Genomic DNA, 15332 nt, shown 5'->3' on the forward strand with positions numbered 1-15332 from the left:
TTGTAGTAATAAGCCAAGGGGTTCACCAAGCATTATTTAACGAATGAGATGTACTACCTGTCAGGAGCAAGCATAGGATTTTAAGGTTAGATTTCCCAGGACGCCGTAGATTGGTGGCGAGGTACACCCCACAAGAGAACGGCGGTTACTGGTCGTAGATGCCAGCCGATCTAGTGATTAGAATGAAATTTAATTTTGACTATCCCTGTAGTGACCCGTTCAGCATATATGTTCCGTGAGAAATTTCCTTTCCCGGACATATCCGACTAATTGTGTGATAACATGTAGATTAGTGCGACGGAGTAACATTGGATCCAGATTTCAGCGCAGATGTTAAACACATGTCTATCATAACCCATAACGATATTAGGTGTTTGTTCTATGGTAACTATTTGCACAACATTGATGACGGTTAATAATGACATCTCTGTATCTGAGTACTAGGAAGAGAGAAGAACAAGGGGGTACCTCGTGATCTTGGTCCACTGTTTATAGTCCACGGTTCCGTGTGCCGGTTCATTGACCGAGTGACCGGTATAGTCTACACCGTGGTCATGATGAATGTACCCCTGCTGGCGCGGTTTTTGGAACGAAACGCTAGATTGTTTACGATAGACATTTTAAGGAACCAATTATGATGGGCAGTAGTAGTGGCAGTGGCAGTGGTAGTACAATGGTGATCGTGGTAGTGATTCGTTGGTGATGTGGTAAGTGAACAAATAAATTAGGAACTATTTTAAATCAAGTTTTTCCTTTCAAAACTTCACATCTCGACGTAGCAATATTAATAGGAAAAATACAAAACCTTGTTTCGTAGCAACCTGTTTAAAACACACACACGCAACATATTGACACAGTCAAAAATTACCTCATATATTTCCGATGTTCGTTAACGGGAACAAAATACTCGTCATAAGGATCTCCAATGTCCACTTCAGTGTCCTTTTTGGCTGGCAAAGTCTCAGCCCCGTTCTGATGTCCGTTTGTTGGTTTTGACATGTTCAATAGCTCCAGATTGACAGCTTCCGCCATAGGTTTCTCACCGTTGGACTTTCCATTCGTTGAACTGGCACCGAGCGACTTTTCCCCGGAATGACCGAACGAACTAAGCGGCCGTTTGTCTTTCTCCGGTTCGAAAGCCGGATTATCCAGTCCATTCATTTCTTGTTTGCTATCCTTCAACGATGTGTACTCACTGTCATCCATCGCCACCGGTACTTCAATGTGTCGTGGGGAAGGCGTAGGAATCGCCGTGCTGTTGGTGCCCGAGTTGTGATCTTCGTCTCCAATGGAGAGCGATATTTCATTCCTGAATGCATAACCGTCACCGGTCATGTGGTCATTGTTGGACGACGTAGATTCGTCCATTTTGCTCAAACACTTTGAATCTGCGGGGTAAAGATAGGAAACAGAAAATAACCGTCAAAAACACTTCACAAGCATGAATCACTCAGTCTATAAAACCATCGTTTAATCACGATCATTTTTGCTCCCTCAAGGAAGTACAAAACAATAGCACGCCAAAGATATCCGATACCTTATATTGCTTTTACTGTATCTGGAAAACCGGCTTCTAAATACAGTCGGTGTCTGTCGCGTTAGGTAACTTGCACGGTGCGATCAACACTATCAACTCTGCATTCCTATATAGACCTGGTACGCCTCAACCGCGGAGCTGACGTCATAGGAGATTTTGCGCGTACGGGTAAAACTGTCACTTTGCTCTATATACTGGACGGGCTAAAAACAAGTTTCCAGTCTCCCCGAAACCGTCTGATCACGTTCAAAGACCGTTCAAAAAAAAAAACGCAGCGCTTTATTTCACATTCCCATCACCGACCACCTAATGACTAATATAGGCCCACTCCCCGACAGATAGGCTCTTGCGCGCGCGCTCACGTACCTACTACGACTGATCACTGTGCCCTCCAGAAAGGAATGGGAAAGACTTGCGAAAATATTTCTCTGTTGCACTCCATGGCTGCTCCTTCATAGGAAACTTGGCCGCCACCGCCGCCGCAGGGAGGTAACGACAACCACGACGACGGCTGTATGATATACAACTATAACTTCAGCGAAAAGGTGCAAAAGAATGGAAGGAAGAATGTAGGAAGGATCAATACAATTAGCAGGGTCGCTGAGGCTGATACTCGAATACTATTGTAAATGACAAATAACTCAGTTTGAGGTGTGTTTGGTTTCTTAGTTTGCGCTCAACATCAGCTAAAATCAGATATGCCAGGTACTTTTTTCAAATGTCTGCAATAATAATTTTAAAAGTCTGGGAAGAACTAGGAAAATGTCAGGAAAGCTAGTGTAACCAAAAGCCTTATATTCAAAAATCTGCAAATATCTGCAACAAAACTAAAAAATCTGCAAATATCTGCAACCAAACTAGAAAATCTGCAAATTTCTTCGTCATCGAAAAAATCTGCAGCTTAAATTAAAAGTCTGCGAATTTGCAGACTTGTCTGCAAATCTGGCATCCCTGGCTAAAATCGTAAAGTTTAAAAGGCAATTTAAGCGCCTCTCTTAGAAAAAAAATATTTAGAAAACAAAGACTTTCGATATTATAATGTTCTTTATTTATTTATGATATTTCTGCTCGAATTTATGGAATAAGAAAAGAATGTGAAAAGCAAACAAAATGCAGTTGTCAGATGAAACGCTAGAAAAATCATCCAGCGGATTGTTTCAGAATGTTTTGGGAAATTAAAACACAGCCCACACATGTAACCATTTGCTGCACTTCTACTAGCGCTGAATTAATTCTAAAGAGTTAACAAAGACTGAATCATTGAAATGCTCCTATATGCAAATGAGAATCTCTCTTTGTTTACTTTCTCTTTCGATTAATGCCGTGTCATAAGATCATAGTCAGAAAAAAATCAGGAGTGGCACGAATGTTTTGAAATAAAATATCGCCCAGGTAAACACCAAGTATTAGCACATACAGTAAAGTAGCATGTTATCTGAATTTCAGATGCTTCTTGCAGTACATTATCGTTTTGAATCCATAGCTGCTGTAAAGTAACATAATTTTAATTCCTTCCAAAAATTTTTCTTGCATTCTCTAGAGAGAATCAATTCACATTTTTTTAAAGCTATTAGTTTTTGAATTTTTAAAGTCATTAAAATTGGACATTTTTCAATCACTGATAACTCGCAAACGATTCGATATATGGAGAAAATATTAAATAAAAAAATTGCGTTTTCAAATGAGCTTGCCAAAAAAAAAAAAAAATTGTTATACAGGGTGTTTGGTTCATGGTTAAGAATCTCTCGGGGGGTGATAGACTTCCATATTTGGAGAAAAAAATTGTTCTACACATCCATTAAATCTCAACCGTTACAGAGTTATTGAACTTTTTTGTAAAAAACTTATTTGTCTTAAAATTCCTCTAACTTTAAAAGCATACCTTGTATTTTAAATGTTTCGGTTCCATTCGAAAGGTCAGAAAATTTCCTATTGAATGGTGTTCTCATATCTTTTAAGTAATTAGTTTTAATTACCTTTTAGCTGTAAAGTAGTTAAAAATTAGTGTTTTTGAGGAGGTTTTTGCTAATTTTCTAGAAATAATGAAGTATGATTATAGCAATATCCAATATCCAAAAGTTGGGTTTAAGGACGATTCATAATTTGTTCTTGGACGTCATATTTCTATCTCTTCTCATTTCTTTGTAATTTCATTACTATTACCGACTTGCAAGTGCTTAAGAGACTCTAATCTAAAAAAATATGATTTATATCGTTATTTACAAGATTTCATTGGAAAGCTGCGAAAATGTCCTATCAGTGTATGTACAAATATCTTTTAGTTAAGTGTACTAAATGATTTTTTACTAACGAAATAGCTCAAAATTTGTGTTTTTTGGAGAGTTTTTTTATTATTCTAATTATTAATCAACAAAATTTATAGTTACTATTGCTCATTTGATGCCCCTTAATGTTCTCTATAACTTTTTATTAGACACTTTGTCTATATCTCTTTTCATATTGCTGCTATTTAATAGTTAACACAGAATGAGCTCGCCGCAAATGTAGTGGGTTCGAAATCGTTATTTTTGCATATGAAACGATGTGATAAAAACGATTTTGCGTCGAAACCAAAGAAGATAATTGAATGGAGTCAAAGAAAGAACTGTAGAACTTGCTGAGATGCATTATTTCCATGATAATAATGGTGATGTTTATTATTTACTATTTTAAGAAAATTAACAAAAATGCTAATAATAGCACTAACTTTAAATTAATTTACTTTTGAAAGAATACTAAATTCACTTTACTGAAAGGTATTAAAACATTTTTCACTGTAAAATTTTCCTGGCTTTCGAATAAAAAGAAAAAAAGTACAATAAGTGCCATAATTTTTCAATTAGAGCTGGTACTAGTGAAAATGAGATAAAAATATCCAAGTTGAATAACCCAAAATCATGAAAATAAGAAAAGGTAAGTGTATCATGTCAAAGAACGAATTAAGCAGCTCATCAAGACTAACAATCTGAATTATTAAAATGATGAGGTTAACTATTAGGATTTTCAAGAAATGAACGAAAAATCGTTTAAAATTGTTTAATTTTCAATTTAACTTTGAAAAGGCTACTTAAACTCATTAGCTGAAACATGTGAGGGCTCAATGCGAAATTTTTTCACCTTTCGAATGGAACTAAAACATTTAAAATACAAAGTATACTTTTAAAGTTAGAGGTATTTTAAGACAAACAAGTTTTTTACACAAAAAGTTTTTTTCTCCAAATATGGCAGTCTATCACCCCCCGAGAGATTCTTAACCATGAACCAAACACCCTGTATAACTTATGAAATCTTTGCGAGATATTACAATTATAAACTTAAAACAAGGTAATTTTACACTAAACGTGATAGGCCTGTTATAGTTGAAATATCTCGTAAAATACTTAGAGTTTCATTCTAAAATTTTTACACAATCTTCTCGATTAGTTTATAAGGTTGGCCACGCTTTATTGAGGCTAAACTATGTCGCTCTTCACCTCTGATACAAAACTCCTATCCCTTACTTCCCTGCGGTGCCATCCGGGGTACAGGATACCTTATGCCATCTTTGCTTAAACTCGGGACTATGTTGGGTTGTATCCCCAACCGCTGTCAATACATTCACTTCGACAGGTTGACAGATTGAAGCCTGTCTCAGTTTCGTTTCGAGCGGGAGTGGCATTAGTGTATATCGGCTAGGATCTGTGGTCGTATGCTGACAGGGAAAAGGGGACAAAAAACTCGCGCGTGACACTGTTAATGCATCCATCATGTAAAATGAATCTTTCGGTACAGTGAATGGTTATTTTTTTAAGTAAAAACAATATTCCCATTACAAATAAGTAGCAAACACTCCCGATGGCTGGCTTTCCGGAGTTCAAGTTGCGTCATTTAAATTTTCGGAAATCGATCGCGATCGAGCTATAGGTAAGATCATCTTGTGGTCCTACTACCCAATTCTCAAACGATTATTGATATTAGACTAGTTCTTAGTTTTAGCAATACTCCCACAGCTGGCTGTTTGGAGCTCAAATTACTATAGTTTAGCGAAAAAGTAAATGACTCTCGATGACCGGCTATGCAGAGTTTAAACACAAGAAAAACATAACCAAATATCTTTTTGCTCTGAGTATAGGTGTACTCGTAGATTAACCATCCCACCGCATAAAACATATTCATTTCGTGGTCGCATTGCCTGCCTGTGGCAAAGCCAATCCAACTCCGTAATATCTATGGAAGCGTCGCTGAGTCGAGGGTCTTTCTTAAGTAGGTATTACATCAACATTTCCTACCCTATCCTAAGTATCGGTGAAGATGGTCGTGATCGGTAATGACGATTCTCATGCCATTGGGTTAGGGGAGTCCGGCGCTAGTTGGCGTTTAGGGTAAGTTGGCGGAATCCCCTTTTCTCCGTTTCTATTAGACATATTGAGCTGCTTCTCGTTGTGTACCTGAAGTAATGTGAAACACATTATCCTATGTGTTTTAGTTGCAAAACATTTTGTTTTGTAGAAGTTGTGGGAGATAATGTGTTTTTGAGCATACAAAGTAAATTTTCATAATTTTGAACATTTTGTGTTATTTAAGGTGATTTTTAATCTACTCCAAGAATGATTATATTTTTCGATAGTGCGTGAAAAGAGCTTCCAATATCCGTATAGATATTATACCTATCCACAAAGAAAAGTTAATTTTTAAATAGCTTTTTATAAAATACTAGCTAATACCCATCGTGCGTTGCTGCGACTTTCAACGAAATAGGAGAAAAACACAATTTGTTCCGAAGCGCCATCTGCAGACAGATAATCCCCAACCAATAGCACACAAACACGCTCCATAACAAATGCCTACTATGTATAAATTTTTACGGCAATCGATTAAGCCGTTTGTGAGTCTATAAATCATATACATACAAACATTGACTTTTATATAGATAGATAGATAGATAGATAGATAGATAGATAGATAGATAGATAGATAGATAGATAGATAGATAGATAGATAGATAGATAGATAGATAGATAGATAGATAGATAGATAGATAGATAGATAGATAGATAGATAGATAGATAGATAGATAGATAGATAGATAGATAGATAGATAGATAGATAGATAGATAGATAGATAGATAGATAGATAGATAGATGTGGTTAGGGTAAGTTGGCGGTGACACACACGGGGCAAGTTGGCGGTACTATTTATAGTGCAAAAAATCATCAAAAAAAAATTATCTGGAATTCACTTCAAAGTAAGAAAATCACGTTCTTATGTCTCTCGGCAACGCAGGCGGCATTTACTTCGGCCAAGCCTGAAGAATTTCTCAAATTTGCTTTCTAATACGGAGTCGGCGTCGAAGTCAAAATGCCGGGGTATTGTTGACACTGAAATATAATGGCAAACGTTGGTTAATATACAGTTTTATTAGAAAGACATTCAACACGGTCCATTAGAACCTCTGAAGTAAGTAAATCTCTATTGGATTGCATATTTTCTGGCGTACACATACATACCGCCAATTTACCCCGTGACCGGGGTTAGTTGACGGGTTTTCCGCGTATTTGTGTATATAAAAGCAAAGACAATGTACCGAACACTTCAATAAAATTCAGGGATGTTGTCCTCATGCTCATTTTTACAAGATCTACCTAAATCAAAGCGGTAAAAAATGAAAACTGAAAACACCGCCAACTAGCCCCGGTCTCCCCTACTGAACTCAAAAGAGACAAAGTTCATTCCCGGTCATTTGTCTCACAAGCAAGATGAGTTAAACTACCTATAGGCAACATGGTAATCGTTAGTGTGCAATCTACGAATAGCACGTTTGCGTTGCGATGCAATCTTCTCGATTAAATTATAAATCATTTTTAAAAAGCTAAAAAAAGAATTTTGGTTCAGCTTAAAAAACATTTTCTAACATTTGCAGAAGTTGCATAACAAAAATAAATATTCCCAAAAAAAATCGGTGAGATCATGCGATAACGCAACTTTTATTGTTTAATGTTTTTTCCCACAAATCTAATAGTTTCTGAGTTATCAGTGATTGAAAAACGTAATTTTATAAAATTTATAAAAATATTTTATAAAGTTCAAAAACTCAAACTTAAAAAACTATTATATTCAGCCAAAGCAAGCAAAAAAATTGTGTCAATGATTTTTAGCTAAAGAATGCAAAAAAAAATAATTTTAGTTGTAAATCTGACGTCGCCTGGCCCATTCTGCAAATGTTAGAAGTATTTTACGAGATATTTCAATTATAACAGGCCTATCACTGGGCGTTTAGAGTAAAATTGCCTTGTTTTAAATTTATACTTGTAATATCTCGCAAAGTATTTTGATATCCACAACCAAATTTTTACACAATATTTTTAACATGATTCTGCAAGAAAAATTCACTTGCTTTGCGATTTTTTAGAATTTTGGGTGAAGCGAATTCACCAAAGCTTTTGTATATTATAATGCATCGTTTCAATAACATTCTGTAATTTTTTCAAGCAGAACATCTCTGGAAAAAACACGATTTGCGGTATCAACGCCATTCAAAAACTACTAATTTATTTCGAATTTTTCATACACATTCTATGGAGAAAAAATACCTAGGGTGCTTTTTACTCATTTGAAATAAAGATTTCTATCTTCCTCGAAAAATTTCGCTATTTTCTGAGTAAAAAACACCCCTTAATCGAAAAATCATCTTAAAAACTCAACGTAGAAGTTCGGTATTTTTACCTAGAATGTGTATGCAAAATTTGAAATAAATCGGTAGTAGTTTTTGGAATGGCATTTAACACCGCAAATCGTATTTTTCCAGAAATTTTCTACAAAAAGCTTTGTCGTTAAGTCGCTTATTTTTGCATGAAAACATTGAAGAATGTTATTGAAATGGTACATTATAAGGAACAACAGTTTTGATTAATTCGCTTCACCCAAATTTGTAAAAAAAAATCACAAAAAAGTGTTGAAAGCCTTAAACCACCGCCCCCACCCCCTCAATATCTTTTTCTCACAAAGCTGGATTGACTTGCAGTCTTCAATAACGTTGTGGACAATTGAATTATCTTTCTTATTTTCATTTGTAGTGATAATTTGGTACAGACAGTAGGGGAAACCAAGGAGAGTTGAAACAGTGCCATTACTAGCGAAGCAGTAGCGTTAGAGACTCAACATAATGCATTTGTTTTATTTATATCGTGCCCGCAAATCCTCTTATACACGCCAACGATGTTAACCGTTATGTGTCCAACAAAAAACACCTTTAACAGGCCAACGAGGGTACCCGGGTACCCACAAATTGAAATGCTCATAACTATGGCTTCCTTGAACTGATTTGGACACTTTTAGATGTTCTGGATTCAGAAACTCATCCACTTTTTAATTCTGTAAAATAGAAACGAAGGAATAGATATGGTTTTTGGTAATCCGGATTTTCCGGAGTAATGTTCCAGTACTAGGGTATGATTTGTAAATTTTAATAATGTCCTAGCAATATGAGTATCAAAACTCTTCAAATTGTTACGAAAGTCTGTGATTTATTGTTGCGGAACCCTAAGGAAATTTGAAGAATGGAATTGGAATGGAATGGCCACTCACGGCCCCACGGGAACCTGCTCCGGAATGTCCGTTCCGGGGTCAAATCACCAAATGGTTTCAAAACTACGAGATACAGCCTGCTGATGCAATTCCAAGAATTTTGATACCCATATTGCTAGTATTCCATTGAAGTTCACAAATAGCACTGGAATCTGCTTCCGGGAATCCGGATTCCCGGGAACATAATAAAGTAACCCGGTTCATTTTTACCAAGTCCAAAAATGGATGAGTTCCTGAATCCAAAACACCCAAAAGTATCAAAATCGGTTGGAAATTATCTTAATTATTGGCATTTCAGTTTTGTGGGTACCCGGGTACCCACGTCGGCCTATAACGTAGTAAAAAAAATCAGGAGCCCCTCCTCGATCCCCTTACTGTATCAACAATATTATTAACCCAAAAGCTTGACTTAGTGAAGTTCTAAGATGTTTCAATTTTCAGCTATGGATGAAACATGGGAGTTTCAATAATTGAAACCTAAAAAGGTACCCAGGTACCACGTCGGACACATAACGGTTAAATGAATGGTTGAGTATTTACGGAAAACACAACAAAAAATGCGTAAATGTAAGTTTTCGTTATATTTTTAAAATTAGTATAAATAGGATATTAAGCGATGTTGGTTCATGACAATATCATAATTGTGTAGTTTTACAGTTAACTGTTATGGATTGTATGTGTTCCTTTTCATCGTTGCATTGTATATACTGTAAATTGTGGATCAAGCTTTACTTCTCGACCTAGCAGAGTTGAAATACCTTGTTTCAACTCTCCGCGATGATGAACTTCTAGTCTTATGATAATGTTATAATCACATTAACGTTCCTGAACTAATAATAATAATATTCAAGATTCTTCTTTACTAAATTTACAACAGTGATCTACATTCTCAGTATTTTTAGTTCTAGGTCTTTTATAGCCACAGAATACGGATTTGCTCTAATTGTTTACTTCAATCAGTTTCTGAAGCTTGAAGCGAAGTTACTATAATTCAAAATTAACCAAATACTACCGATATGGTTATCAAATTACCGGTTTTCATAAGCCCGTATCACTTGTAATCATAAATAGTATCATTGGTCGTAATTTTAATCAATGCAGAATTTCCTAGGGGAAGAGGTTGAAAAATAATACCTAACCAAATCAATGAAAAATTGGTGTTAAATTTCTTTATTCTACAGTTATAGTTAGCTAGTAGTTAGGTAAAGTATCTTACTATTATTACTGTTTTTTCAGTTGATTGACTCGTCCTTCAATGGTTTGGTGCAGCAAATTCATTCAGCTATTTTCAGTTCAAATTCAATTTCAGTTGAAAGCTGAATTGTATTTCTATCCTCGTTCACTTTACATTCCATGAGAACAGGAAAATTCAGCTCAACATAAATAACACATCACTCCAGTTTTCTTCATTTCCTTTTACATAGAACTAGATACGTTCTACTACCTCAACCGTTACGCATAGATATACAGATAACATTTTGCGACACAGCTACATACACGGCATTGAAGCCAGAGCTGAGTTATTCCACTAAAGTTGAAGAGGTTTCAACGAAATAAATCTGGAACAGGATGCAAATCAGTTGATCAGGAACAAGTGCTACAGGAAATCTCGATTTGTAAATTCGTTGGTATATGAACCTCTTTTGACATTGTTTCACATTTTGAGCCGTTCATTTTCATAACGTTTTTATTTCAAAACACTTCTGAGGTTCGGAACAATCCTCCAGCATTAAAATGACTTTTTTAGAGCATTTGGAGTGCCCCAATCAAAAAAGGTGTGGATCATCAGCTATTCTTATTGCTGGCTATTGTGCAATCACAATGCTGATAACAAAAAGTCATTCGTTTGGTGACTCTCGAACCGATAGATCGATCTTTTCAGTCCGTATAGTGTAACGTTAGAAGAATAGTGCTAATCCGCTGTCAAGGTTACCTTGCGCATTCTCCGCCTTGTCGAGGTTTCAGCATTTTCTCCCTTGTTTTGTGTTTTGAGCGCTTATCGCTATTCGACCAGTAGAGCAGTGAAACAGCAGTGTTTCTTTTTAGTAACCCGCCTAGGTACCATTATATATACAAGTTAAGTAGCGCAATAATATTACATTTCCAATTCTTGTCTCCAATACCAACTTTCACTGGGCAATAGTTCCGTGCAAAAATGACTTCCCCTAATAATTCCTCAATGTGAGATAGATGTAGAAATAAAATCGTCTCCCCGAGTGAAATTGAACCAACCCTCCGCAACCGGGACATTTTGATCTTTTTCCGCACCAAAGACAAGAAATGTTTGAATCTATTGCAGATTTCTCGAGTTCTGAGGGAATGATATCCAGCAGTGACGGACAGCTTAGCTCAGTTGACCGCCCGAGAGTTTCCCGTGATTGATCAAAGCCTGTTGAAATTGCATATTAAACCAATTGTACACGGAGAACCAAAATTCAGCTCAGATGCGAAAACCTTAGTTGATTTACTGAATTGAATTAGTTATTATTTAGGACAACTAAGCAAATTCTCAATTTGCTGATTTCGATTAGTTGTTCTCGATCCTCCTGAATAAAGCTAAAATGCTAGTTGGAATTTCTATTTTTTCTGTTGATTTGGAGCGAAAAAGATGCTGTCACTTTTAGCGGAGACACATTCTCCAGCTTCTCAACTATAATTTTTGCTGAATTCAGCAAGAGATTTTGTTAACTTCAACTAATAAAAATTGTTAATTTCAACAAAAGACCTGGTTTGTTCAGCAATGTTTTTTGTTGATTTCAGCTAATATTAATTGTTAATTTCAAAGGAAGTTTCTTAAAATCAGTAATGGTTAACGCTAAATTCTACTAATATCGATGGTTGATTTGAACAAAGTTTTTGTTGCATTCAGTATTATTTTTATTGGATTCAACTAAGGAATTAAGGCTTTCTGTTTACGAATAAAAAAAATTGTTTATCTAATCTGTTTTGTTATTGCATCTCGTTTGCTTAGCAATAATAATCAATTTGAAGCTTACCGACTAATTTGTTTTTTCTCATGTAATATATGGCATACAGAAGTGTTTAGTAATTGTTACGTTTGACTCTCGAAAGAAATAGTATCATTAGGTAAATATGATAAATCCATTGTACTAATTCCACAACAATATTATTCCTAACTTTTCCTAACTGAGAAACGGTTGAAAGGTATTGAAATCCTTTCCATTGTGCGTTAATTGCAGATTTGAATTATTTTATTTGTTTACCCTGCATTTCCATTGCCCCACACTATACCTGAATTCATGCACTTACATCCTAGTGAATATAAAATAGCACCGCTGTAATGCAATGTACTTTCTCGACCATAAGCACTTAGTGATTGTACTCGTATTAACTGTATGTGCATCTTCAACTTTGGATGCCAATAACATGTGAGGGATTCTTGTTGCACGATTTACGGCGTTTACTGCCTGTATTTGTCACCAAGAGCGATGAACTTATTACCGGTGTGAAAAATTTCAGTGCGAAATTGTCGACAGCCTGGGTACTTATACATCCCTCGACTCCCAATAATAATGTAGAGCCAAGAACGAGCCAAGTACCATTATCAGCACATATATAAGTAGAATCTGAAAATTAAACTATTAGAAAATACCACCTTCTTGTTTTCTTCATCTTGGATACAAACAGAAAACTTACCTTCATGTTCCTAAATCAAGAAATTTTGATTTAATATGTACTGCTGAGGAAAAGTCTGTTGTTCTGTAAATCTGATCTGCATAAATGGTGATAACTTCACAACGAAAAAAACATCCTCAGTAGATCAAATATGCAGATATCTAAAACACAAAACAAAGAAATTTGCTATTTTCGGTACAAAAATAAATATACTTATCTGATGAATGTCGCCAACCAAAGATCCTTATCGGAAGTAGTGTTCTAGAAAAGTAAACAAAATTATCCAACATAATCAATGTCAACTTTCTAGTCTAACCACTCGTAAACAGGGGGATGCTCTGCCGATTTTGTAACCATCACCTGGAACGAATCCGTTAGAACACCTTTTAATATATATATTTTTACCCATTGATTATCCCATGACTAGTACACAAGATCCGCTAAACAACATACCTTATTTTTCTTTTTGATAGAGTAATAAAAAACGGGGTTCACAGTGCTGGACCAAAGCGAGAAGCTGAGTACGCGTCGTAACAGGCATGTCGCTTGAACCATCTGGTAAATTCATCTGGAAACATGAATGGATTTCAGCTCGAATTCAACAACCGATTCCGAAACCGATTGAGCCATAATCTGGTTTTGTCCAAAGAAAGACAAATAGTGAAAATCTGTTAAAACGACAACACACCCTTTACGGTGATTTCAACACTCATTTAGACAACCGCTTCCACAGGCAGCACTTTAAATGACTCCAATTATATTTCGAAAACGAACCGTATGGTGATCGTTTGATTTGTTTTACAAATGATGTGCATTTCGAATCAATGAGGCAAATTAGTTGTAAACTTTGTTCTCAATTTATACATATACCCTACAATGCACCACGATTTGACTAAATTCAGACGAAAATTAGTTTCTTTTTTTTATGAATGTACAATGCTTGCCGCTTGTAAATCAGGAATGAGTAATGTTTATTTACTTTTCTCGATTGGTCTGCTCAATATTGTATTTTTGGCTTCACACTATTCGTCTCTTTATTTATTCTCCCTGTTTCGAACCGGTTCCGGTATGGTCGGGACCAAAGACGATGTTTTATATATAAAGACACGCGGAGAGAAAAATAGAATTATGGGTTTACTCAGAGAGAATAGGTAGAGAGACGAATAGTGTGAAGCCACCTCATTGAGTAGACCAATCAAACAAAGTAAATAAACATTACTCATGTCTGATTTGGAAGAGATAAGTATTGTACATTCATCAAAAAAGAAACTTTAATTTTCGTCAGAATTTAGTCAAATCATGATAGTAAGGTGCATTCTAGAGTATATGTATGAGTAAAAACAAGCTTTAGAATTATTTCATCTCTTTGTTTCGAAATGCACATCTTTTGATAAACAAATCCAACGATCGACGTACGGTTTGTTTTCAAAATATAATTGGAGTCATTTAAAGTGCTGCCTGTGGAAGCGGTTGCCAAAATTCTAGTGTTAAAATCATCATAAAGGGAGTGTTGCCGTTTTGACTGATTTTCACTCTTCGTCTCTTTCCCTATTCTCTTTGGCATGAGTAATGTTTATTTACTTTGCACGATTGGTCTGCTCAATCCCAGTCAAAAAGGGCAAGTTGCTGGCTAACGGGGGGTTATTTGCCAACTCGGATGCGCTATCCCAGTTAAGCTCAGCCGAAAGTTAACCGGAATTCTGGCTGGTTCCAGTTCGTAATCTGGCTCCAGTGACACAACCGATTCTAGTTAGAATCGGTTTTGTCACTGGAGCCGGATTACGAACTGGAACCAGCCAGAATTCCAGTTCATTTCCGGCTGAACTTTACTGCGATGTTCCTGCCTAGTGATGTCTGATTTTTGCGAATAATCGATTATCCGTTAATCGAATAATTTTTGAGAGCTTGATTAATTCATTCGATTAATCGACCAAGATAATCAATTGAAATCAATAATCGATTACTTAGTAAATCCTAGATTGTCAACCAAAAAAAAAGGTCACTCGACACATTTTGAAAAATTTGGAGAAGTCTGGTCATATTTTTTTCCCATGCGACTTTCATTTTCAATGCCACCCTTCATTAATTATGCTCTCGATTAATTGATAGCAGCTACTGGATTATACCGAAAGCTTGTAATCGATTATTGATTTTTCGATTATTTTAGAAATTAATCGATTATTTGCGTTAATCGAGTAAAAAAAGACATCACTATTTCTGCCATCTCTGAATGGAATGGAAAGTGAATCACAGAAGGTTGGCTCTTTCGGTTTCCTTATTACGGATAAAATTTAAATAGTATTAAACAGAAATTTATCCAAACGGATGTCTAAGTGGATACCGTATAGTTGACGAAATTTCGTAAGTTACATACAAATACATTCCCCAATTGTGCATTGCCTGATTATAATTTGTCTGGATAGGAAGCGTTAATTCGACGGGTGATGCTCCAATTTTTATAATTCATCTCACCTGTGGCTATCAGTTTGCCAAACGATATCAATGAACTTCCGTGGAGGACGTTACGAATATGTTTGTATAGAGGTGTTTTGCATGGACGGTTTCTTTCAAGAATATGCCTGAACTAAAAAGCTA

General features: G+C 35.8%; 1 protein-coding gene across 5 annotated transcripts in view; it reads right to left on the reverse strand.

Moving 5' to 3' along the window:
- The window catches only part of LOC131684693 (mucin-2-like), a 184808-nt gene that overhangs the window by 13080 nt on the left and 156396 nt on the right, over positions 1 to 15332 (reverse strand). For 3 of the 5 annotated variants that reach the window (XM_058967789.1, XM_058967790.1, XM_058967788.1), the window contains 2 exons: positions 869 to 1388; positions 469 to 597 (listed from right to left, as the gene is read on the reverse strand). In XM_058967789.1, coding sequence (XP_058823772.1) covers positions 469 to 597; positions 869 to 1368 — 629 coding nt within the window. In that variant the 5' untranslated portion in view covers positions 1369 to 1388. Of the gene's footprint in view, positions 1 to 468; positions 598 to 868; positions 1389 to 1537; positions 1987 to 15332 lie in introns of those variants that run through there. The other 2 variants (XM_058967791.1, XM_058967792.1) reach the window with 2 other exon arrangements.

The sequence above is a fragment of the Topomyia yanbarensis genome, chromosome 2 (assembly GCF_030247195.1).
Source record: "Topomyia yanbarensis strain Yona2022 chromosome 2, ASM3024719v1, whole genome shotgun sequence".
Lineage (NCBI taxonomy): Eukaryota > Metazoa > Arthropoda > Insecta > Diptera > Culicidae > Topomyia > Topomyia yanbarensis.